Raw genomic sequence first — 25,905 nt, forward strand, 5'->3', positions numbered from 1 at the left:
ACTAAAATTTTAATTTTAACCAAATATCTACAGATTTGGAATTCTAAGCACTAAGCAAATTAAGAATTTTTCCTTTAATTTTTTTTTCTTTTAAAAAACTCTTAATTCTTCCTCTTATTCATCCTTGAACTTTTCTCATTAAATGCGCTAATGTCAAATTTCTTGTCTTTTTTTACCGAAATCATTGAATGACATCTCATATTATTGTATTGACGGACCCTTTTTGATGCGTTTATAACATTTTTGTTTTCAAAACCACGTAAAACTTGTATTTCCTAGTTATCTGACTTGTTTTGTTTAGTATTACGATCCCATAGTTTATTGGTTGATGACATGTTTCAATGATACTTTGCTACATCAGTGTTCCAGATGAATCATTTTTTCCACACAAAGGAGCAAAAAATGCTTTTAATCCATTTGACTTGCGATTTTTATTTTTTTTAAATAATTTTTTATCCTTTAGAACTTACTTTTCTTATTTAAAAAATTATCACTTTTATTTTTAAAGTTTATTTTTTGGTATTTTTAAATATATTTTTGCCACTTTTGGGCTCAATTCTATTTTTTAATTATATTTTTTTTTTAGATTTTTTGCATCTGCACCGTGCGAGCACCAAAAATAAACTAACGAAATTTTATTAAAGTTATATTAACTTAAAAACATCTAACATTTGCATGGAAATTTGCATAATTTGTACGTCAAACGATGATATTTTGGATACTTACCAAATAAACTGCTGTACGAAGACGATTTTTATTATAACATTGAACTTGGAAAACGACGAAACACGAGATTTAAACTTGTTTTTATCTAAATGTAGTGTCTCTTTTTTTGAATCTAATATTTTTTTTTGAGGAAATGAAATAGAAAAGACTTTGTGAACGGATCAAGGATCACAACTCGATTCTATTTTCGAAATTGCAGCGCGCGCAAAGTTTAATGGTAAAATGAAACGCCGACCCGGTACTTGTCGATCCTTTTATACATTTTTCTGAAGAACAAAAATGTTCTTTAGGAGTGGGAGAGTTGGTTCTAGCTCTTTGCTTATTTTTTTTCTTGTAAGTACAAAGAAGGTACTAAGAATTTAATTGTGAAAAATTGAATTTTGCATAATTTTTACTTTTAAAAAATTTGCGATTTTTAAAGAGAATAAAAATTAAATATTTTTAAAAAGTTTTTTTTTGACAATTTATATCTTCTAAAAATATTAACAAAAATAATAAATAAAAAATAAATATTTATTACAAACAAAAAAAAAATCAAAACGCCAAATTTCACATTTTTATATTTAAAAAAAAAATATTTAATAATTTAAATAAAAAATAAATTTAATAAAATTATAAAATAATTTAATTAAAAAAAAAATAATAATATTTTTCTTTAATCTTCTCGAATTATTTTTTTAAAGCGCGAAACTTAAAATTTTTACATTGCGTACGAATAACTTACAAGGAATTACAAAAAATAATGTAGAACAGGAGAAGAAAGAAACATATCAAAGAATTAAAAAAAATAAAAAAAATCGTAAACTAGTTCAGTGAAGGTCAAATAAATTTTTAATCGTCTTGAACATGAGTGTTAAGATATGTGTAATGATAATAATAATAAAAATTAAATAAAGAAATTTCGATTACAGGAAAAATTTTACTGTCTTTAAAAGCATAAAAAAGTTTTGTTTATTTTTTTTTTTAAATTTTTATTACATGTCGTTAAAAAATTAAGTAGTTAAGTATCATTATTTCATTAATAATATTAATTATTTTTTCACGTGCCTTAAATTGTTCATAAAAAAATTTAAAACTAAAGAAATTCAACTTGACATGATTTAATGGCTTGCCATTTATTTATGATAACATCAAAAAAGCGACAAAAACCATAAAATGATACGCGCTTTCCGGAATGCATCCGGATTATCTTAATAAAATCGGAAATAAAAAAAAGAAAGGTCAAAAATGTATTTTCTTCTATTTTAGTCGAAGAAAACAACCAGGCGTTACAATTTGCAAAACTTCCTATAAATTTTTAATTACCTTATATAAATAAATCTTAAAATAAAATTTAAAAAATTATATAAAAATAAGCAAAAATTTTAAAAATTATTTTTAATACATATTTTTAAAAAATTAAGAAATTTTTAAAATTTAATATAAGAAAAATATTAAAAAAAATATTCAAGTTTACCAAAAAGGTTAATTTTTTATTTTTTTTTATTTCATTTTTATTTTTATTTTTCTATATTTTTTCATATTTTCATTATAAAATAATTAATTTTATTTTTTTTTATTATTCTTTTAATTAATTTAATTAATTTAATTTTAATATAATTTTTTTTAAACTCTGGAAGAAAAAAAGTCAACCATAAATTCAATTCCTCATCAAATCAATCAATAACGAACCTTGGATTATTATTACACATCTTTCATTACATTAAAATTCTTACGGTACCATTAACTTACAACAAGGAATCATAAAATGAAAGTAAAACGAAACCTGAAAAACTGCATGACTTGCAATTATTTACTGCGAGAATGACTTGAAACGGTAATTCTCATTCCTTCTTCTCCTTTTAATTCCTGCCGTCATTCTTGAAAGGGCGATAAACTACATACAAGAATTTATGGAAAAATAAAAACAAAACAAAAACAAGAGAATTGACGTCATTTTGCGTCATTGACATGAGAATTATATGAAAATAAACAAAAATAAAATTGTTCTTATCATAAAAATAAATTTTATTATTATTTTTTTATTTTAAAAAATAATATTTATTGAAAATTAATATTATGAGAAATTCTCAAATAATAAAAATATGCGGAATTTATTTGTCCTTCGCTACAAAAATTTTTTTTACATTTTTTAGCAAAATGAAAAATAATGCAGAAGTTGACGTCAAATTCGCGTCAAATGATAAAAAAACACCGAATTTCTATAAAACAACATTAGTCAAGTTAGTAAAAGATCGTCTAAACCGGTTTCATGTTGTTTTTAGTAATTTGACGGTCAATCGGTTCAAATCACAACCAAAACAAAAATCTCACATTTTTAACAACCAACAAAAAATTTATATTTTATAATTAAATAACAAACTTAATTTACGAAAATGAAAGAATCCGTCACGTATTTGACGCCATCAAAAATCGGTGCGTAAACGGACCAAAGAAACCACAAAACAAGTCCACAAAATAGCAATTTCGTCAGGCAGTGTAAGACATAAAGTCTGTAAAAAAAATTATTTAATCAAAAATTTATTCATCCAACAGTCGAAAAAGTTATCAACTCACTTTTTTAACAACTTTTTACCCTTTGGTATGGTGTCTTCTGATTCCTTTGCGACGTACGTTCGCAATCCATAGGCGTACGAAATGATGTAGTCGTGCCAGTTCATCTGAGTGAAAACATTTGCATAAAGTTTGAGTGAATTAATTTTGGTTTTGTGAGTGTTTCGAACTTACGTTCCACAAATCGAAATTGAAATTTTGTTGGTCGACGTCAGATAAGCGTTTGTAGAGTGCTTTGAGAGAGTCGTTTTTGAAGGTCCAGCGGTTTAAAGTGAAATGGCGGTACTCGACGAGGCCTTTGTCTGCCTTTTTGTACAACTCGACCATCCTAAAAAATAAAAAAAAAAAATAATAATTAGATGAATTTTCATTAAAAATTTTAATTTTTTTAATATGTATTATATTTTTTTTTTAATTTCATTGAGAAATATTAATTTTCATCACAAATTTAATTAAATTTGATGTAATTTTTCAAAAATGCTTTTTTAAGTAAAATTTTATGTCCGAAAAAATTATTTTTAATAAAAATGAAAAAATTTAATTTAATTCAAAATTTTCACTAAAATTTATCTCAAACGAAGGATATTAAATTAAAAATTAACGAAGAAAAAATTAAAAAATTATAAATTTTAATGTTATTTTTTAACAAAAACTTAAAATTTTAATTCAAACGAGGGCCTTTTAAATCTTCTTACTCCATTATTTTGTAAAATTTTTACTAAATTTTAACTCAAAAGCATCATATTAAAATAAAAATAAATAAAAATTAATGAAATTTTTTATAAAATTTTTATAAAATTTCACTCAATTTGATTTTTAAAGTAATTTTTACGTTTTAAATAATTATTTTTATTTAACAAAAAATTAAAAATATCAGTTCATTATAGGGCTTTACGCACTAATCATTCAAAAATTTAATAAATTAATATTTTTTTTTATAAATTTTATATTTTAGAAAAATTTAAATAATTCAATATTGTGTGAATTTTCATTCTAATTTTTGAATTTTTTTAACTCAAAAGATGAAAATTTAATAAAAAAAATTGTTAAATATTAATTAAAAAAATAATAATTTTTTTATGTAAATTTTTACTCACTGTGGCTTCTTTCTGAACAACACGAGCAAGAAATCAATCAAATACGCCGGAATAAATTGCAGGAAAATCGTATGCAATCTATAACTCAAGTAATTATCGTGATTCCTGCCAAACGGATACCACATCATCTTCGAGTACGGATGTTCGTACAACCAATTATTGGCATGTGTCAACGCCTTGCCCCACGTAATACACGTTTCACTCTCGACAATGTTAAAAAACGGCGTCGGAACATTCAATCCCTTCGTTCCACGGTCATAAGCAACCGCAATTGTCGCATTTGCTACAACATCAACCGGCACATAACAAGTCGGATAGTCATCATGGCAATACATCACGCGTAAAATCCCATACGAACCACCCAATCCGACGCCATTTGGTCCATGTCGGTATTCCGTGTACCCCTTAAATGGCTCCGCTTTGGCACACAAAATGATCGAGGGACGTGCAATGGCGACAGGAACGACATTTTCGTACTTTTTCACAAGAACTTCTGCCAAAGACTTTGTATAGGTGTATGTATTGCTATGCCTTCCACGCATCAGTTGAGGTCGAATGAGCTCCATGCATGCCTCATCCATCACTTCGGTCATGCGAATCACTTGCATCGGGTCATATTCCGTCGGATATTCGCGTTCTTCCAACACGACGCCAATTTGCTGGCAATAAGCCGTCGACACGTGCACAAAAGACACGAGTTTCGTCATTTCTTTGGCCAGTTCGAGCATGCGATACGTGCCTAAGACGTTAAATTCGACACTTTCGCGCAACGGCAAGGTAAATTTCACAGTTGCCGCACAATGGATCACGACATTTACATTTTCAACCAGTTCGCGCTTGTCAAGTTCATCGAGCCCTAAACCATCTTCAAGGACGTCACCTTTTACGAGATGAAGTTTCCTAAAGACATCGGGCGAATCAGCTCGAAGGGTGCTGAAAATAAGATGTTTTGTGTAATCCGTGAAGCGTTGCGTCGGGGGAACTCCTTTTTTCGCGCGCATCAGGAGATAAATCTTGTTGATGTTCGGGCATGACTGCAAAAATTTATAAACCACAGCTTTTCCGACGAAACCACTGCCTCCAGTTAAAAATCTGAAATTAAAAATTTCTATTAAATTCTTTGAAAAATTAGAAAAAAATTAAAACTAACACATTTTTTCCTGCGAAAAATTCAGCAACGTCACTTTTTGTTCTCAAATCCATAATTTTTTTCCAAATATTTTTTTAAACCATCCAAAATTGCATCTAATCGAGTCAAAATCTAATACAAGACTAACAAGATTTCGTTTTTTGGGTAAAAATTATACGAGTTTGAATTTAATTAGCATATGTCGCAATGTTGATCAAGTTTTTGATTCAACCATGGATAAAAACGTTTTTACGGGGCATCCATTTAAAAAAATAATTTATTCGGTCATTAATTAAAGCATTTGTCGTTCCTCTGTTGAGTTCTTGTTAAAAAAAATTTTTTATTTTTTTTTAATTATTTTTGTTTCACTTCATGCTTTTAAAATTGCAAAAATTTGTCATTTTTTGTCAACATAAAGATTTTTTTGATACGATAACACATAAAATAAATAAGAGGAACCAGTTATAAAAATGATAATTTTTGCGTGTTTTGTTGTGATTCACAAAGGTCTGGGTTAGAAATTGCACAATTTAATTGTCAATGTTGTTTGATTCATTGGATGCATTTTTTGTTAGGTGTTTGATAATGAATTTTTTGCCATTTTTTTGTTTTCAAGTTCAGTAAAAACTTTTTTTTTATGTTTGGATTTAAATATTATTGAATAGCGGTAAGAGTAGTGAAAATACAAGACAAAATCGTAAAAATCATTCAAAAGGAGATTAATGGGACTGTCAATGAAAGTTTATGATTTATTTTGGTATAAAAAATATGAAAAAATTAATTTTTTAATTATTTTTTTTTTTTATTTAATTTTTATTTTTTTTTAAATCAATTAATTTTTTTAATGGAAAATATTTAAGAATAACTTACCTAATATTATTTTTTTAAATAATTTTTTAAATTTGAAAATAAAAACAAATATTCAACTAGTAAAATTTTTTTATTAAATTTTTGAAGATAAAAGTGCAAAATAATAAAAAACAATTATTTTTTTTTTTAATTTTTTTAAAAAAATTTTTAATTTTTTTATTTTTTTTAAATAAATAAATTTGAAAAAAAAAATTTTTAAAAGTCCTGAAAATTAATAAATAATTTTTTAATTAATATTTTTTTAATTTTAATAATTTATTAATTTTTTATATTAAATTAATATTAATTATTATGAAGTCTTCAAATTTTTATTAAAAATAATCAATAAAAAACTTTTTTTTTATAATTTTATACAACATTAATAAATTGTTTATTAATATATTTTTCCATTTATTTTTCTATATTCAATTCTTATCTCATACGTTATTAAAAAATTGTAAAAATTGTTTGTGTTAGTCGAGAACAAATTTATGACAAAAATTAAGATTCTTACAAAATATTAGTAAAAACTTAAGAATTATTATTTTATTTCAATAACATATTAATAAACAGTCAAAAAATCTTTGGTTAAACATTTTAACAAGTTAATTAATAATAAACATTAGTAGTAAAAATTTTTGATATTTGATATCATGAAAAAAATTTCAGAAAATTCCTTTTCAAAAAACCAGCATCACCATAAATTTGTACTAAATTCTGTTTTTTTTTTTAATAAATTTTATTTAGATTTGTAAATATTTCAGAATATAGCCATCTGTATTTTTATTTAAGTTTTGATTAAATATTCAACATTAATATACATTTAATATGTTTGTAATTCTTTTTTGTGTATAAATGATATTTTTTTCTTTTTTGTCCTTCATCATTCTTTATTTTTAGGTATAAACTTTCTTTTCTGTTTTTAAAAAAATGGTGTGCTTTGCTTATTAAGGTAATATATATATTTTTAATTTTTTTAGACAGTTAATAATTCAATGTTTGCTTATTTTAATGCAAATGCAGATTTTGGCTTTGAGAATGATCCACGTCTGAGTGAACTAATACTGCCGATCTCGTGATGTTCCAAAGACTCCGAAGAGAATGCTGTTTGTTAATAAATGTTCGTTACGAGTAAAAAAAGTAAAAGAGATAAAAGGCACAAAAATTGTCAATTTTTTTTTTAGATAAAATCGTTTTTACAACAACAACAATTCAAAGAAAATATTGCAACTAGAGAGAAAGTTAATTTAAAAAAAAAATTATATAAAATTTAGGAGGAAATAACAACAACATCGATAAAGAGAGGGTTGTTATTAACCTTTGTCCGTTGGCGAGCCGAGCGTTAAGCTGCTCAAACTCGAGCTCAAGTTGTATGGTCGCGGTGAGAGAGGAACCGGAGGTGTTTCCTCAACACTAAATAAGCAAGTTTCGACCATTGCTTCCAGGCAATTGACGAAAAGCTCGGATGATTCGACCATCATGTTGCACTAAAAAGAGAAATTTGTCGTTAAAAAATTTTTTTAGCAAAAAAATGTTAAAAAATTACATTTGTGAATGGTCCCGCAAACCTCCATAACCCTCCAAATCCACAAGTTTGCAAGAAATGCAATGGCTGCTGTCCCGAATCCTCGGATGCCAACATGTTCTGGATGATACTTTGCACGGAAGCCAAGATGACCTGATCGTTATTGATCACCGACAGGACATTGTTGATTTTTTGATCCAAAAGTGAGTGACTTTAATTACAAAAATTCATTAAAAATAAAATTTTTCGAATTTTTTTAAAGAAAAACTTACATAACTGGAAAAACTTTTGGAAAAACGACAGACCCTTCCGCCAGATATTGATACAGGACACGCGTTTCCTCGTCAGATGTGGAATACTTGACCATTGTTGCGAGTACGGTAAGGACCAAGGCCTGTGTTGACGGATCCGGAAGCACTTCGGGGTCCAACAAGACATTCGACTCGTTCGAAACTGAAGCACGGGACCCACGTTCCTAAAATAAAGTCATCGGTAAAAGAATTCACGAACACGCAAGCAGCTAAGGGGCATTTTTTTTTAAGCAAAAGCATTTTTTGTGATTAATTGTTTTTTTTTTTGCACAGCGTGTAAGTTTTTTTTTTCAAACATTGCTTTTTTATCTACTTTTTTTTTACAGAAAAGGAAAAAATAGGAAAGTGATTTTTTTTGCAATATTTTTGCTCGTCATTGAGTTTTGAGATGTGAAAATGAGTGAAATCTATAAAATTAATAATTATTTTTGTGTTTTTTAGCTACATATACCTGATGTTCTATTCCAGATTTACTACAACTATTTTCGTTAGTTGTCGGTACAGAAAACGATCGCTGTGTCTTAAAAAATTTGCGAGCTCTCTGTTTTTTTTTTCAATTTTTTATTTTGTGTCATGTTGAAATGTTACAACAATTTAATTTTTTTTTTATTTTTTTAGAAATTAAAAAGTCCAATCAAAGCAACAATTAACGAGAGTTCAGAAAATTCAGAAAATCATGCGAACCAAATGAAAAATAATTAAGTAAGTATTGAATGCGATTGAAAATTAAAAAAATGATTTTTTTTTGTGTGTTTTGATGTTTTTTTGATAGAGAATAGAATTTATGCCAAATAATCCAGAGAGACAGATTTTTTCACAACAAGCACCAATATGCGCAGGCAATATATAAAAAAAAGAATAGAGAAAAATTTAACATAAAAAATGTGAATTAACTTTTTTTTTTTTTTGAAAAAAATTTAAAAGTGAAAAGAAATTCCTCAAAAATTTAATTGAATTTCGTTTCACTTTAATTTTATTTTTTAAGTTTTACACTTTGGACGAACAAAATTAATTGAAAATAAACAAATAATTGGAGAGATAAAAATAAAAAACGTCCGCAAATGCACACAAAAGTCAAAAAGATGCACAAAAAATTTTCACGCCACAATTTCTTTTTCACTTTTTTTTTTTAGAAAATTATTTCTGGAGGCTTCATACGCGAGCTGAAGATGAGAAATGTTGCTGCAGTGCAAATGTAGTTTTTTTTCTATGGAGAATACATGAAAAATGATGATTCTAATTCTAAAGTAGTTAACAATAGTGAACTCAACGAGTGTCGTGATCGTTTTTTTTTAGTAGTAGAAATGCGATTTTTTGCGTTTTTTTTGGCAAGCAATTAACTCGTAATGGAGAAGTGGAAGCGTGTATGTGAAGTTGAGAGAGAGATAGAGAGACCATTTTTACAGGAAATTATTTAACAGAGCTTTTGATGATTTTTATGAAGATAATTGCCAAGAGTCTCATATTTTTTTATCTAAAAATTTATTTCAAGTAATTTTTTTTTGAAAAATTAAATTTTTTATTAATTAATTATTTTATTTTTAAATTTTTAATGAATAATTTTTTTTTAATTAAAATATTTTTTTTTAATTTTTAAAAAAAAATTATAATTTAAATCAAAATGCAGTAAAAAAAATTTTTTTAATTTTTTTTTTAACTTTTTTAAATTTAATTTAAATTTAATTTGACACAAATGAGAAAAAATAAAAACTTTAAGCAATTATTAATTAAATTTATGTAAATTATTTTTAAATTAAAAAATTTTATTTAAATTTAATTTAGCAAAAAAAAAATTAATTAATTTTTGAATTAAATTCATCATTAAAGAAATAAATTTATATTTAAGAACAGTTAACTTAATTTTAAATTGGCTCAAAAATAATTTTTTAAATATTTTTTTTTAAATTTTGTGACCAAATTAATTAAAATTAATTTAAATTTAATTTTTATTTTAAAAAAATTAAAATATAGAATAAAATTTTAAGTTAAAAAAAATAATTTATTTTAAGAAAATTTGCATAAAAAGCTTAAAAAACATCAAAAAGCTCTGTTAAATGCAAGAAAAAAATCAATAGAAGGATAGTAGAAGAGAGAGAGAAAGGAAAAGTTTGAAGAAGTAAAAGATAGATTTCCACTCGAAAAATGCGGAAAAAGTAATTGAACGTTTTTCAAGATGCTTAAAAACAACAGATTTAACAAAATTTATTCAAAATTTTAAGACAGAGTAAAAAAATCCTTAAATTTAAAGTAACTTTTGAACGTAGCAAACTTTTTTTTTTAAGAAATTTTTATTTATGATAAAGAAGAAAGGAAGAATTTTAAGGAGAAGATAGAGAGTGTTTGACAGAGAGATAGAGAGCTAAGAGAAAACTTTATTTTGTGTAATTTCTGGATTTTTCTTGGATGGCTTACTTTATTTATGTCTGTCATATTTTGTAGACAATCAATAAAACGGTCTTCTTTTGACGGAACATCGTCCTCGGGTAATAAATCGCAAGTCGCGTCTTTACTGTTTGTGGGAGTAAGGACTTTCGACGAGGTCGACGCAGTGCTCGATGTTGACGTCGTCGCGTTCTCCGCCGAACCGAAGGCACTCAGGAAAACCTGCTGGTCGTGCACCGGCTCGGACGACGAGCGACGCGTCTTAAAATCATAATGATTGCGATGCGAGCTAACTGTGAGGAGAGAATTTTGTGTTGTCGCGCCAGTACTACTACTACTACTAAAATTGGATATCGTGACGGCAGAGGATGCGCCACTCGAACTACTTGGATTGTGACTCAAGTCGAGACTGCGCCACGATTTGCCTCCCTTGATTGCCGGTTCCTGTTATATGTTATGGGTTAGTATTTTTTTTAATTTGTTTTTTAATAATTTTTCACACAATTCATTCGTGAATTTGAAATTTTTTAAAAAATGTCCTTTTTTTAGATAGATAGAAAGAGAGAGAATGAAGATTTAGACACATTCACACACTCTTGTATGAACTTCAACAAAAAAAAAATGAAAAAAAAATTTTTTTCAACTAAAAAAAATTACAGGGAAACATAAACTGCCAACTTTTTACTTGTCTTTTTTTGTAACAATTTAAAAGCGCCAGGTTTTCAAACAAAAAATCAAAAAAATTACATGGAGGACACTTAAAAAAATAAAAAACAGGAAAAATACAGAAAAAATCGTACCTGATGTGGTTGAACTTTGTGTTGACGAGCATATGTGATGGCACTTTGATCCAACATATCCCACGATTTCTGTCGACGAACATTTTGACCGCTTGGAGGATCAATCATCGCTTCGTTGGGCGCTTCAGGCCATCGGGGAATCGAATGTTTGACATGGCAACGTGATCTTACTTCATCAGAAACGCAAACAAGAGCTAAAAATAAAAATTTTTAATTAATTTCGAGAAATTTGAGGAAAAAATCAAAAACTTACCCGTTAAATAGGCCACACTATCAGCGGTGACTTCAAATTTATCGCGTCTTAAGGGTTTGGCGACAATTGCAAGTAACATCGCGAGTACACGAGATGTTCGGGAGACTGTTGTTGGAGTTGGATGACGGAAGCCCTGAAAAATTTAAGAGATTTTTAGTGATTTTTAATGATTTTTCACGTAAAAAGCCGTTATTTGTATTTTTTACGCCATCTGCTTCTGTAAAAATATTAAAAAAGCGCCTCATGCGACGACTTTTGAACTAAATTTTGTTGAATTAGCGTGCGGCGATTATTTAACAAAGTCGGGAAATCGGGGAAAATTGTGTTGTTAAATCAATAAGAAAAAGAGGAAAAATCTCGGAAAGAAATTCTGTATGAAAGATGAGTGGAAACGGTCTTGAAACGGCACCGACGAACGGCAAAAAAGACGGCGAATTCCACAAGAAGCCCCGCGAGGAAAAACTGCGAGAAGCGAAAATCGAAGACCAGGTACGAAGACGACACGGAAAAGCATGTGAAAAATTTCGCTGCACGGGAAAATTCTATTTTTGGAAGTAATTTTTATAAATAACTTTTTTCTCCGCACAGATAACAAAGGGTCTCTCAAACATCAATTCGGACGACGAGAAGATACAATTTTTGGTCAAGCGATGCGTGGAAAACGAGAAAAATCTCAAAAAGTTGCAGCAAACGCAGAAACAGTTTGACAAAGTAGTCGAGCAGGTGAAAAAAGAGAAAGAGAATCTGCAACAGGAGTTCAACAAGACAATTTTGACGAAATCCAAGCTGGAATCGCTGTGTCGCGAACTGCAAAAACAAAACAAAAGCATCAAAGATGAGAGTTTTTTGCGGATTCGTGAGGAAGAGGAGAAACGGAAGGAAACACAAAACAAGTTTCAAAAGTCCCTCAACGAGATTCAGCAACTCATGAGCGAAAATAACGACAAAAACATGAAACTCAAAGCCGACAATCAGGAAATGACGGACAAATTCAAGTTTATTTTGGAGCAGTACGAGTTGCGGGAACAACAAATGGAGAAAATCAACAAGCAAATGGAGTTGGTGCAACAGTTGAGTGATGCCAAAATTGCCAAAGCTGAGATTGAGGCGCAAGCGGAGCGGGAACATTTGACAGCGTAAGTGATTTTTTCTCAAATTTGAACGAAATTAGTAAAAAATTTATTTTTTTTTAGTCAACGAACGTTGTTGGAGAACGAATTGCTGAAAACCAAGCAAGAAATGCTCCAATTGCAGCAAGCGGAGAAACTTTTGCAGGAACAAGTGAACATCTATGCCAACAAATACTCCGAATTTCAGGGTTCTCTGAAGAAAAGTCACGATGTCTTCGCCGGATATAAAACCGACATGGAAAAAATGTCGAAAAAAATCCTAAAACTCGAGAAGGAAACTGCCGCATGGCGCATGAAAGCGGAAAAAGCCAACTCCATTGCCATCGATTTGGCGTCGGAGAAGGCGGTACGCGACGAACATATCGCCAAAACCCACAAACAAGTCTGGCATTTGCAGAAATTGTGTCGCACGCTGCAAGCAGAACGCACCGTCTTGATTGCCGCCTTGAAAGAGAACAAAATCGAAATTCCTCCGATGCCAGAAGTGCCGCCAGCGTCAGCCAACGAGAAAGAACCCGATTACGAAGCACCTGCGAGCAAAGGTCCCGATCGTTTGGAAGTCATGACAAAAAATTGTGCCGAACTCAAGAAGAATCTCGCCGCGTTGCAAGGACAACTGACAAGTATCGAGAACGAAAATGGCGAAAACACGGAAAATGTCGCGACAAACAACGCCAAAAAGGGCAAACAGAAGAACAAGAAGAATAAAAATGCGAATAAACCACAAGAAAAAGTCGAAAGTAGCTCAGAATCCACCGAAAAATCAGAAACAGAGACAAATGTCGAAGTGACAGAAAAAGTTGAAGCTCAGGAATGAACACGAAACTAGCAAGCGGCACACAAATTACTTAAATTTTAGGTTTTTTTTACACATAACGCGTTTCAGATTTTCACGGAAAAAATTAATTTGTACCAAAAATACTTGATTTTGAATCAACTTTGACTTGTCTTCAGTTAGAGCCAAATTTGTTTGAATAAAAAAATAAAAAAAAAACTTTTAAAAAATGTTTCTTACCTTCAATAAATGTCCAACAAGGGCGAAATGGAAGTTACTTTTGAAGCTCAAGCCTACCGCGTGATCTAGTTGCTTGAAATGCCATTCCAGCGGTTCACGTGTACTCATCATTACGTCAGCCAAGTTCTGAAAAAAATATTAATTTATATCTTTATAAATATAGGTTTTTATTTTTTTTTTTTATTTTTGTATTGAAATTTGTATTTTTATATGAATTTTCTTGACTTAAAATATTTTTATAAAATAAATTCTGAATTTATTTTTTTTTTTAATTTTTTGACCATAATTTTTTATGAAATTCTATTTTGAAATATTTGAGTAACTAGAAATGGTCTGAAATAAATTTTAAAATTAAAAATCTCAATGTCGAAAATTAAAAATCAACAAAAATCAATTGTCAAAAATTGTTCTAATTTTGTCATTATGTATGAAAAAAGTAGGATTTAAAAAATTTTTTTTTTTAATTTTTAATTTTTTTTTTTTTGTTAAAAGAAGAAAAATGAAGGCAATTATTGTAATTTTTTTTTTGTAAAAATTTTAAGCAATCGATGAGAAAATTTCTAAAAGTTGGAAAAATTAAGAAATTTTTCAATTTTTTTTTTTTTTTTGATGCCCCTAAAAAAAAAAAAAATTGGGAAAATAATTTTTTCTCATTTTTTTTTTAAAACAAAAATTTAAAAAAAAAAAAACTAAATAAGTTCTTATGTCTTCTCGTTCATTTTTCAAAAAAAAAAATATATATTTTATTTAATTTTTTATGGTGTTTTTTGAGGTTTTTAACAATTAAAATTTCACAAAAATTTAATTGAAATTCAAATTTATTTTTTAAAAATATCTTTTACATACTAATTGAACTAAAACTTCAGAAAATTGGACTAAAAATTTTTTTTTATGATATTTTAACATTTTTGATTAAAATTAAAAAAAAAAAATAATTAAAATTTTAAGAAATTTTAATTATATATATTTTTTAAAAAAATTTAATAAAGTTTCAATAGTTAATAAAGCAAAAATTATCAAAAAATATTTTTTTTTCCCCGAATTTTTTTCGAGAAAATTGCAGGGGTTGACTTATAGTTTTTTTTCAATATTTTCCATCTTTCATAAATTATTTCATCTATTGTTTTATGAAAAAAAAAAAAAATTCTTAAAAATTTCTCACCTGTTTATCGAACAATCCCTGCGAACTAAGCGTATGCAAATTTTGTTCCAACAATGCCAATCCCGCGGCATACAACGTTGCTTCATCCAACTGTAATACTGAAACAGCTACCCAAAAGAGAGCCCTATGAATTGGCGATTCTGGTCTCAACAACGGTTGCAATCGCGTGAGACACATGACAAGAGCTTCGAGCAAGACAATATTAAAAGACTCCAACGCCTTGACCAAAATCCTCAATAACTGCTTGACATCTTGATCTGTGATGGTTTTCGTGATGCACCCAAAAACAATTAACGCTCGCGGTTGCAACGCCGGATTATAGCAAAAGGCGAAACTCTTCGCAAGCGCAGTCCACGTCTGAAGCCAATCACAATCCGGAATGTCTCGCATGCAAGCTTCCATTATCTCAAGTAGCGCATCTGTGATGACTTCCAACGATGGCAAGGCGAGTCTTTCACGATCTGCCGGCGGGTTTTGCGAAACACGTTCATTGCCGAGCCATCGATCATTCGGGTGACGACAACTACTGCGAAATGCCGTAACTGCTGCGGATTTTACTTTGCTGATGCCGAAGAGAAGGTAAAATTTGGGGAGTGAAAATTCATCCAAGGAGAGACGAAGAACGCGCTGCGTGTCTTCCGAAAAGGACGGTTTTGTGCAGGTACATAGGGAGTGGATGATGTTGATGACGAGCCCGTGCGTGGATGCGCGCATCGAAAGACTGCCCGTACACACGAGAAATGTCACGCTATGGAACAAATAGGGCAAATGTCGTGCGACATCCAAGCAATTGTTGAACGACAACATGAGCAGGTAACGCGCCAATATCGCAATATCGTCCCATAACATGTGCTGCTCGAGATATTGGTACGGCGATGTGCAAGTTTTGTCAATGACGCGACACAATCGCCCAATTACCTTCTTCGCGACGAGCTGAACGTTCGCCGATGCCAAAGCAACTGCCGTATCTGCCATAATTTCCACTTGAATTGTTCCCAAACCAGCTGCGACACTTTTCTGGATGAAATTATCCAACACCATGTCGATTAATTCCGGTATTTGTCCAATTGATCCCCAAATTTTTGCCTGAATCGACGGATACATCTCCCGCTGTTCAACCGTCAAATTTATCAACTTTTCCAAAATTTGCGAAACTTTGCGACGTTTCATCTCGTCCGTTGTCTTGTGTCGCACCAAGTTCGGGAGCCACGGCGTCATGTATTCGAGACACAAATGTTTCAGCTCGATTGTGCTGCGTTGGAAGCCTTGAATGCATTCTTCCAAAAACTCCAGAGTCAAGTGTGGTTCATTCGTTGCGAGTTTTTCGCTAACTGCCTTGATGAAAATTGTGTTATTCGACGGGATACACAACCCAGAAGTCTCCAAAAGTTGTCCTTCGATCTTCAGATCGAACGTTGCTGTCAAAGCGCATAATTGGTTATACGCTGCAGTTCGTAAATTCGGGTCAGAACTGCCCAAATTCAACAATGCCATGTTCAAAAGTGTTCCGGGGACATCTTTCGGGCGAATTTTTTGATGAACTGTTACTGAATCTGGTTGACTGAGCTCCCAGCGGTTCCGGATGTGGATAATTGCTTGCACAATGTTGTCGCAATCGTTATGGATGAAGCTCAGTTGACTACTTTCGTTTGCGATGGACAACGTGAACTGATTATCGTCGACGAGACAAACTTCCTCGATCTCTGAGGCGTAATAGACGTCATTTAGCAGTACGGAGTGTGCAAGAACTTTTGTTTTTTCCGCTGACGTGATCTGAAGTGCAGTTGGACCAACCTTAATAGCGACTTTTGTGTCTTTATGACTCAATTTCAGGGCGTTATTGAAGACTTTCAAGTCCTCATCCAACGATAAAGTCGCTCCCGGCAGTTTTTGTTGCTCAATATCGATGACATCATTCAACTTCGCCGGCGAATCCAGAAAAACTAGCTTACGATTACCTTTCAAAGGCGCCAAAATGCGATCATGGAACTTTGTGTACTCCCGAACCCATGAATTGCAATTGTAGATGTAGGCGGCATGTAAATTCTCGTAAGCGACTTTCGGTAAGACGTAGAACCATTTTTGGAGGTATTCCGTGCGGAAGCGATTATCCGAAGAGGTGTGTGTAAAATCGATGACAATCTCAAAAGGTGATTGACAGAAGGGTTTTAGCGTTAAAATGACGTGATACATCAAGAGATCGCCATTTGTCTCGCCAATTTTGTAACGACGTGCGATGTAGTAGAAAACGGGATGTCCCGCACGACTTGTTCCAGCTTGGTAAAAGATGTTCATCGACTTGAGTGTTTTGAATTCTTCTTTTTCGTGCATTTGGTGCTTCACCATGATCTCCTCGAAGTTTGTCGAGGACATGTCAATTGAATTCCAGCGGGCGTACGATGAAAAAAGTAAGTGAGAATCGACGGGTTTGTGTTCCGGAGGTCCCAAATACGCCAAAAGTGTTGCCATTTTATCGAAAGGTCTTCGACCAACGGCTTTGTGATCTCGACTGCTGCTTAAGTAATCGCCGATTTTTTCTTGATGTGACCATAAAAGACGATGAAGTGCTAAAACATTTGCATCTGAGATGAAACTCATACTATGCGCAGTTTGATCCAAAGATTCGCAATCTGACGCGATTTGGATGAAAAATCTTCGGCCAGCTTCAAAATGTGCTTTTAGGAAGTCGTTGAAACACACCATGTGTTGCTCTTTTGTGAATTCCACGTGATTTGCAATGTTCTGAAGAATTTTTGACATCAACATTAAACCGCGTTTCACTTGCGGCGGGACTTGTTTGTCCAAAATGCCCGTTTCTTGCGGCGAAACAATCGCTGGATTGATGAAACGAAGGAAAATTACCGTTCCAACGGCGCCAATGTTGTTTTGGAGTTGTGTTGGGAAGCGTTTGCTAAGTACTTGGTACAAACAATGACACATGGAACGCAATTGGGGAGGAAAACGATCCGCAGAACTGATAATTGCATCGAAAACCTTCTGTGTGAGAGCGATTAAGTTGCGTCGATTGAGTTCGATGTCTTCATTAGCTTCCAAACGGGCAGGATCAACCTCGAAACTCGTCGTTGGATCATCAAGTAATGGTCTGATGAGGGGTTCTAACAACGCTTGTAAGTAACTTGCGCCATAAATCTATGAAAAAATGAATTTCAAGTCACATTTGTCGTCAAAAAATGATAAAAACGTAATTTACCTTGAAACAAAATGCCATAATTTTACTCCCCAATGAGTTTCCACGGAATAAAGTTTGCATACAATCCGAAACCTCTACTTCGCGGTAGAACATATTCCATAATAACGGGGAAAGTAAGTGTTTGGCATCGAATAATGTTACCAAAACACGCGCCAATTCATCCATTTGTGACGAGAGAACGACATTTGCTAATGCCATTGCTATCGGGAGTTCGCCTTTGTCGCTGATCATTGTCACAAGTTGAACAAGTTGTTCAAAGCGATCCGCTAAAACAGTTTCTGCTAATGTATCGAACTCTGTTCCTTGTTGCAAGATTTGGGTAAGTACTTCCATGAAAGCTGCTCGTGTTTGTAAGTCAGGATTGTAACCCAGATCTGAAAAATAATGTAAGTAAATTTATTAAAATTTATTCAAAAAATTATTCAAATTTTTGATCGACAATAAAATTTCCAAATTTTAATTTTGTTTAATTTTTTGGCAATTTTGAGTTATAAAACGATTAAAAATGATAAATTAGAGCCCTCTGACAAATTTTTATCCATTTGGATAATTTCCACACAGTTTTTGAATTTTGTTTGAATTTTTTGGCAGTTTCAATTTTTTGGCAGTTTTGATAAAACGATTAAAAATGATAAATTAGAGCCCTCTGACAAATTTTTATCCATTTGGAGCAATATTTGTCAAAAATTGCTTTGACACAGTTTTTGACATAGTTTTTGACACAGTTTTTCTCTTGATTTAGTTTTCAAAACAAAACTGTGTCAAAGAAAAAAATTTTTTTCAGTTTCAATTTTTTGGCAGTTTTGAGTTATAAAACGATTAAAAATGATAAATTAGAGCCCTCTGACAAATTTTTATCCATTTGGAGCAATATTTGTCAAAAATTGCTTTGACACAGTTTTTGACATAGTTTTTGACACAGTTTTTCTCTTGATTTAGTTTTCAAAACAAAACTGTGTCAAAGAAAAAAATTTTTTTTCAGTTTCAATTTTTTGGCAGTTTTGAGTTATAAAATCATTAAAAATGATATATTAGAGCTCTCTGACAAATTTTTATCCATTTGGAGCAATATTTGTCAAAAATTGCTTTGACACAGTTTTTGACATAGTTTTTGACACAGTTTTTCTCTTGATTTAGTTTTCAAATCAAAACTATGTCAAAGAAAAATTTTTTTTTAAGTTTCAATTTTTTGGCAGTTTTGAGTTATAAAACGATTAAAAATGATAAATTAGAGCCCTCTGACAAATTTTTATCCATTTGGAGCAATATTTGTCAAAAATTGCTTTGACACAGTTTTTGACATAGTTTTTGACACAGTTTTTCTCTTGATTTAGTTTTCAAAACAAAACTGTGTCAAAGAAAAAAATTTTTTTCAGTTTCAATTTTTTGGCAGTTTTGAGTTATAAAACGATTAAAAATGATAAATTAGAGCCCTCTGACAAATTTTTATCCATTTGGAGCAATATTTGTCAAAAATGGCTTTGACACAGTTTTTGACATAGTTTTTGACACAGTTTTTCTCTTGATTTAGTTTTCAAATCAAAACTATGTCAAAGAAAAATTTTTTTTTAAGTTTCAATTTTTTGGCAGTTTTGAGTTATAAAACGATTAAAAATGATAAATTAGAGCCCTCTGACAAATTTTTATCCATTTGGAGCAATATTTGTCAAAAATTGCTTTGACACAGTTTTTGACATAGTTTTTGACACAGTTTTTCTCTTGATTTAGTTTTCAAAACAAAACTATGTCAAAGAAAAAATTTTTTTTCAGTTTCAATTTTTTGGCAGTTTTGAGTTATTAAATGATTAAAAATGATAAATTAGAGCCCTCTGACAAATTTCTATCCATTTGGAGCAAGATTTGACAAAAATTGCTTTGACACAGTTTTTGACACAGTTTTTTTGCTGTTGATTTAGTTTTCAAAACAAAACTATGTCAAAGAAAATTTTTTTTCAGTTTCAATTTTTTGGCAGTTTTGAGTTATTCTGGTTTTTAAAAATTTTAAAATAATTAAATATGTATTTTTTTTTTATAAAAATTTTAGAAAAAAAAATAAACAAAACGTTACTTAAAGTTTTGTTAATTTTAAAATATTTTTTTTAACTTTAATTTTTTTTTATCAGATTGTGAAAATAAAATTAAATCAAGTTCATTTTTGATGCAAAAGAAAATTCGTAAAATATTTCTAATTTTAGTATTTTTTTTTAAAATTTTGCATCAAAATTTTTTTTAAAGTTTTGGAAATTTTTTATATAAAAAAAATTACTCACCAATTGAATGCATCAATCCCGAATCAATATTAGCACTCAACAAGTTCGACATCGCCTGAATTGTCGCATTCCTCAACGCACTCAATTTTCCCGCAGCAACTCTCGGTCTCAGCGAATGAACCGCAATTATCGCATCTTTGTCAGCTTCCGATCCATCGACGCAATCATTCAACAAATTCATGAAAAGTGTGAAATATTTCAAGAACAACGCACTTTTTGCATCCATCAAGTCACCCCGATCCGATTCTTCAGGTTGCAACGGCAATCCTCGCAATAACGCAGCAACTGCTTCCATGCAAGCTTGATCCAAATCACGCGTAATAATTGTAACATCGCCACTGGAAGGCGGCGCAATTTGATGCGACGTGCCCATAACCCAATCCGTTAAATATTCCACGAGTTTATTACGGAATTTCATCTCTTGTCGGAACGCCAGATCATCTCTGCGTTTCATCATGACTTCGACAAGTTGACACAATCGCGTTTTTATGTGAATGGCATGCACGGTCATATCAAGATGACGCACAAAACGCACAATTGCCAACATCATACCTTCGATACTCGTCACTCCGAGATGTTCTGACGACGATGGTTGCTCCGTGTGATCCTTACTTTGCCTTCCATCCAGTATGGATTTCATGATGTAAATTGTGTGTTCGATAAATTGCGTATTGATGTCCGTAACGACGACTTGACCCTGTTGATCGAAGAATTTCTCGACAATTGATCGAATTTGGTCGAATAATATTGGATAAAGTTGCGCCGACATTTCTTCTCCGATGAGTTCTTTGACGTATTTTTGAATTTGCGGTCCAAATTTCTCGTTATTGCACACCAAAAGACGCAAAAGTTGCCCAATGAACTGTGTAACGGGACAATATTGCACTTCTTGAGCTCCTGCTCCGATTGAGGAGACAATTGACGACACCGACATGGGATGCGAAATCATCGAACCGCGCCCGGAACTCGTTGTTGACGAAAGTGACGTCGTTGATTGCACAAAAGAACCCATCGCCGACCCCAAATTGCTTTGTCCCGAACGAATTGTGCGTGGGCGTTGCAAACAAACGCCTCCCAAAGCGAGAAGGAACCACGTCATATTTTTCCATTCCATGATTTGTTCCTCCAAATCGTGTTCGGAGCTTTGATGACTTGCTCTCCGTTTGCCCATGGTACGATGAAAGACCTCCGTTTGTGCGTCATCTTGTTTCCCCTTGGGATACGTTTGCAGCAACTTCGACATTCCCTCCCAATTGCGGAAAGTTTCTTCCCATCCGGGCTGTACGCCGTTCACACAATGCTCGATCCGGCGTAAAATCGACATAATATGCTTCTGCAATGCCTGTCGCCCTTGCGTATGTTCATAAAAGCAGTACCGCGACTCAACATTTCCCGTCGATAATGAACTCGAAGCTTGTGCCAGCTCCTGAAAACTCTGATAATTCGGCAAAATATACTGAACTGTCAACTCATCGGATCCCGATCGAATTTCCGCTTCCTCACACAAAAGCCCGAAACACGAAAGGGACGCCATGCACGCATCCAAATCGATCGACCACAAGTACATGAAGAAGACAACTTCCAATTTGATATGGGCTTGACGGCAAATCGCGATTTGACTGCCAACATTTGCGTAATCTTTGTGTCTCTGAAGGAAACTATTGCGACAAATTAGGATTTCCCGCAGCCATTTAAGCACATCGCTGTAATTCCCGATCTGATGTTGGATGAGTTTTTGCGAAATGGAGAAAAGTACTTGAGAACTGACATCCCAGAAGGTATTTATCGGCGATTCGGGGTTCCAAACCTCAATTTTGTCGGGGGCATGTAATGCGAGGAGAGCTTCCATGGCTTCTTGCGCCACATCGGGCATCGTTGGTTGATGTACGAGACTCACAAGACCATTAATGAGCTCCAATGTTGAACTTTGAACTTCATGCCCGGCTTTTCCAAGGGAATTTAGCATCAACATCGGGTCAGCGTGGATTAATCTGACCAAAAGTAACAAAAGTTGTCGATGGGCGACACCTTCCTCGGGGCGATTTAAGCGACTTTGGGTGTCTTTTGACTTCAACGTGAGAGAAGTGATCATCCTTAGAGGCGTATGTGCAATATATCCTTGCGTTGCTTTGTTCAAAGTATCCGTAAAAAGTGCTCGTAGCTCCCCAGATCGCGCATAAACCAAATCTATCTGAGGCCACCAACTAAGTCGCGGTTGCGTCACAATCTTATAAAGCGAATTCACGATGACAAAATGATAACTCGGGGGCGATGACATCAAAAGACATACTTTGAGAGCTTCATTATTGTGTGGCTTGATGCGGAAACAGGAAACCCAACAATCGATCATGAGATCGATATCGGCATTATTGTAGCCCTGACCTCGCGAAAATGGCTTTGACGGATTGAAAAGCAGGGATTTCAAGTCGTTGATCACACTTTGAACCAGCTGGAACGTCACGTTGTTCGAATCGTTGATGTTGATGTAAGTTGATGCCTTACAAAGTTTCACGCAAGCAATTGCAGCGGATTCTGTGAGTTGTTTCGACGCCTGACCCAGGTTACGTTTAATCAAGTCCATGAAATGTTTCTTTTTTAGGTGACGTGGCGAACATGGGGCACCTGTGTCAGCATTTACGATCTCTTCCAACACCTTGGGGCTCAAAATTAGCAACATTATTTGAAGGGGCCACACAGTAGAGCGACTTTTCTTGTTTTCCGCATACGAATCGAGGATATCGAAGAATTGTTCGCTGCATTTAGAGAGTTCCTCGTTCGGATTTCGTTGTAAATCCTCAAATTCCTTCGGATGAAATTCGATCCAGTTCCATAGCGCCTTCTCGAGGGACGTTAAAAGGACTAAATGTGCGGATTTTTTGAGTAACTTGAATTTTTGGATGGCTTCCGTGAGTAATTTGGTCAATTTATGCACATCCAAGTCAATGTGTTGTATTAGCTCGATGTCACTATAGTCGGGATTTTCTTCGCAACATGCCGACAGTTCTTGTAGTCTCGCCGAAATGCGATTAAATACCGCGGTAAAGTGATTTTGTGACAGTGCGAAGAGAACTTTTGATGCCAAAGCCTTTAACGCTTGCGCACTTGGATTACTTTCGTTTTTCTCATCGATAAATTGGCAAATTTCGCGTAAAAGTAACTTTACGTTCATCGCTTCTTCGTAACGGGCGGTGTCTTTGGTCTGTCCGGAGAGACATCGTTCAAGTGTTTGCAAAATTATGATGAGAGACTCAAAAATTCGTTCGGGATCGTGAGGACGACTCGGTTGAGGTTGCTGCTGAGGCTAAAAATTAATACAAAAAAAAAATTAAAAATTAAATTTTTAATTAAAAAAATTTTTCTTACATCATTAACTCGTTGCAGCATCTTGGTCAAGTTGGAAATAATCAGCGAAAAGCGATATTTCGAGATATGGATGAGACATGCCATCGTTTGGTCGATTTGCAGTCTTGCCTGTGTTCCGTGCGGGCCAGTGCGATATGGCAACTGTAATAAAAAATTAATATTTTCTTATCAATGAATTGCATTCATTCAGTTTTCTGCCAAACAAACGGAAAAAAAATCACAATGAGCAAAAACAATCCGATTTCATTGATAAAACGACGAATGTAGATGACATGAAGAAAAAAAAACGAGAGAGAACGAGCTTCTATGAATGAAATAGTAACGGGTGAGAGATGTAAACAATGCAACAAGTTACTACCGGCACGTTCATTCATAAAAAAAATTTGTTCTCTCGTTCTTGTTTCTCCTTGAAAGCAGCTGATTCAATTTATTGATTTTTCAAGATGAATGAAAATTTTTTCAATTCACTTTTTTCGCTACTTTACGTTCGATTTTCGTCAAAAAATCACTTTTAATCCTTCATTTAAGCCATAAATTACCCGCGAAAACTGTTAATTTCCGTGGAAATTTGAGATTTTTCACTTTTTATCGAATTGCACGCAAATTCCATGGCACGACGAAGAAAATTTAGGAAAAACGCGAATAAGGGTTTACCTGCTCCTCGAAACGCCCGAGCAAACATATCGCCCATTCACTTGGCTTTTGCGTCGTCATTTTGCGATATTTTCACTTTTAATTCATTGATTTTGCAGGAAAAATTCGACGAAAAGCTGGAGCTGATGTTTCGTGAAAAATTTTTGGTCACTTTTGAACGTCTCGGAATTTTACGTGAATTAGCATGAAGGCAAATTTGAAGCTTCGTATGTCTCGTACAGGCGTAGTGTTGACGATAAGCGTATAGCCCGTGCAGGCGTGGGACGTACAGCGTACAGTTATCGTACATAACGGGAAATGTGCCGTAGGGTTATCTTTTTGCCGTAAAACGTTGCTTTTGGTCACGTGGTTAGACTTTAAGGCGGAAATTAACTCGAAAATTCAATGCAGTATAAAATAAATAATTTTTTAGTAGAATTTCTTAAGATTTTGCATAATTTTTGTGCATCAATTTTAAAAATTTAGAGGGAAATAATTGAAAAGTTTTTTTTTTATTTTAAAAATTAAACATTTTTTACTCATTTTTTTATATTCTTATAATTTTTTTTTGTTCGAAATTGATTAAAAATGTAATAAAATTTATATCATCAAATATCTGAATGTGAAAATTTTTTGGTAGGTACCAATTTTGAACAAAAAAAAAATAGAAAATATATCGAAACTTCCGTTAAACGCTTAAAATCAGGTCAATAATTTTTTACTTTTTTAAGTTTTGAGTAAAAAATGTTCAATTTTGTGAAGAGAAATATTAAAGTATAAAAATATGCAATATTTTATTCAAGATGGTTCATTTTTATATTTTTGTGTGAACTTATACAACTTTCAATTAAAATTTAATAATCTTTGTTTCTAAATATTTTGAAGAAAAATTTTTTTGTTGGATTTTATCAAAAAATTTTCAATTTCTATCGACTTTGGCTTAAAAAAAGTTGAAGCCGACCAAAAAACATAAAAATTTTTAAAAAGATTGTTGCTTTTTATCTTCGAATGAGAAAATTATTGAATTTTCTTGATATTTTTCGACCTAAAAACCATAATTATTTCATGTAACTTCCGTTTTTTCCCGAATTTCCGGCATATTGATGAATTTTTGGATGTAATTTACGAGGTTACGATGTTTTTAACACTTGATGTTCTTCCGACAGCCGTATTTTTCCACACAAAATACACGCAAATTGGAATTACTGGAGCATAAATTCATCAAAACAACTTTTCAATGGGGAACTTTTCCATTGTACTTATCAGTTAATGGCCTGAAGACATAAAAAAATTCATAAATCCCCGAGAAATTTTTTTTTTCAAGCGAAATTAAATTCCATTCAATTCCAATCAGGGATTTCCAAGTACTTAAAACATGATAACAATTTCATCTTTCAACAAGATTATTTTTTTTTCTTTGTTTGATCAGTTGTTTCATCACCCGAAGTCGTCCATCAACGAAGGTAAATGTTTCTCCTTGCTCTTTGTAAACAAAA

At 32.2% G+C, this 25,905-nt stretch overlaps 2 protein-coding genes across 4 annotated transcripts; one reads left to right on the top strand and one right to left on the bottom strand.

Moving 5' to 3' along the window:
• Positions 1-7,154: 7,154 nt before the first annotated feature.
• On the bottom strand, positions 7,155-24,569 carry LOC134827575 (neurofibromin). Of its 3 annotated transcripts, none has more exons than XM_063840284.1 (13): positions 24,431-24,569; positions 23,777-23,917; positions 20,414-23,714; positions 18,144-18,517; positions 14,933-18,082; positions 13,771-13,896; positions 11,626-11,758; positions 11,373-11,566; positions 8,642-8,731; positions 8,152-8,354; positions 7,901-8,090; positions 7,673-7,841; positions 7,155-7,458 (listed from the first exon to the last, which is right to left on the bottom strand). In XM_063840284.1, exons 1-13 carry the CDS (start codon positions 24,488-24,490, stop codon positions 7,358-7,360), a joined length of 8,232 nt encoding a protein of 2,743 aa, XP_063696354.1. In that variant the 5' UTR covers positions 24,491-24,569; the 3' UTR covers positions 7,155-7,357. The 3 variants fall into 3 exon arrangements, with proteins under 3 accessions (XP_063696354.1, XP_063696353.1, XP_063696355.1); XM_063840283.1 differs by lacking the exon at positions 8,642-8,731 and adding an exon at positions 10,603-11,016; XM_063840285.1 differs by lacking the exon at positions 8,642-8,731.
• On the top strand, positions 11,915-13,711 carry LOC134827576 (alpha-taxilin). Its single transcript, XM_063840286.1, has 3 exons — positions 11,915-12,114; positions 12,214-12,761; positions 12,819-13,711. Exons 1-3 carry the CDS (start codon positions 12,007-12,009, stop codon positions 13,570-13,572), a joined length of 1,410 nt encoding a protein of 469 aa, XP_063696356.1. The 5' UTR covers positions 11,915-12,006; the 3' UTR covers positions 13,573-13,711.
• Positions 24,570-25,905: the final 1,336 nt, after the last annotated feature.

Source organism: Culicoides brevitarsis, chromosome 1 (genome assembly GCF_036172545.1).
Source record: "Culicoides brevitarsis isolate CSIRO-B50_1 chromosome 1, AGI_CSIRO_Cbre_v1, whole genome shotgun sequence".
In the NCBI taxonomy this organism is placed as follows: Eukaryota; Metazoa; Arthropoda; class Insecta; order Diptera; family Ceratopogonidae; genus Culicoides; species Culicoides brevitarsis.

Bases quoted from the DNA above. Each gene is read 5' to 3' on its own strand.
- LOC134827575 (XM_063840283.1), bottom strand. From the start codon at position 24,490: ATGACGACGCAAAAGCCAAGTGAATGGGCGATATGTTTGCTCGGGCGT. The intron at 18,083-18,143 runs GTAAATTACGTT...ATTTTTTCATAG, and splicing joins TTATGGCATTTTGTTTCAAG to ATTTATGGCGCAAGTTACTT. The intron at 8,091-8,151 runs GTAAGTTTTTCT...TTGTAATTAAAG, and splicing joins CCAAAAGTTTTTCCAGTTAT to TCACTCACTTTTGGATCAAA.
- LOC134827576 (XM_063840286.1), top strand. From the start codon at position 12,007: ATGAGTGGAAACGGTCTTGAAACGGCACCGACGAACGGCAAAAAAGAC. The intron at 12,115-12,213 runs GTACGAAGACGA...TTCTCCGCACAG, and splicing joins AAGCGAAAATCGAAGACCAG to ATAACAAAGGGTCTCTCAAA. The intron at 12,762-12,818 runs GTAAGTGATTTT...ATTTTTTTTTAG, and splicing joins GAGCGGGAACATTTGACAGC to TCAACGAACGTTGTTGGAGA.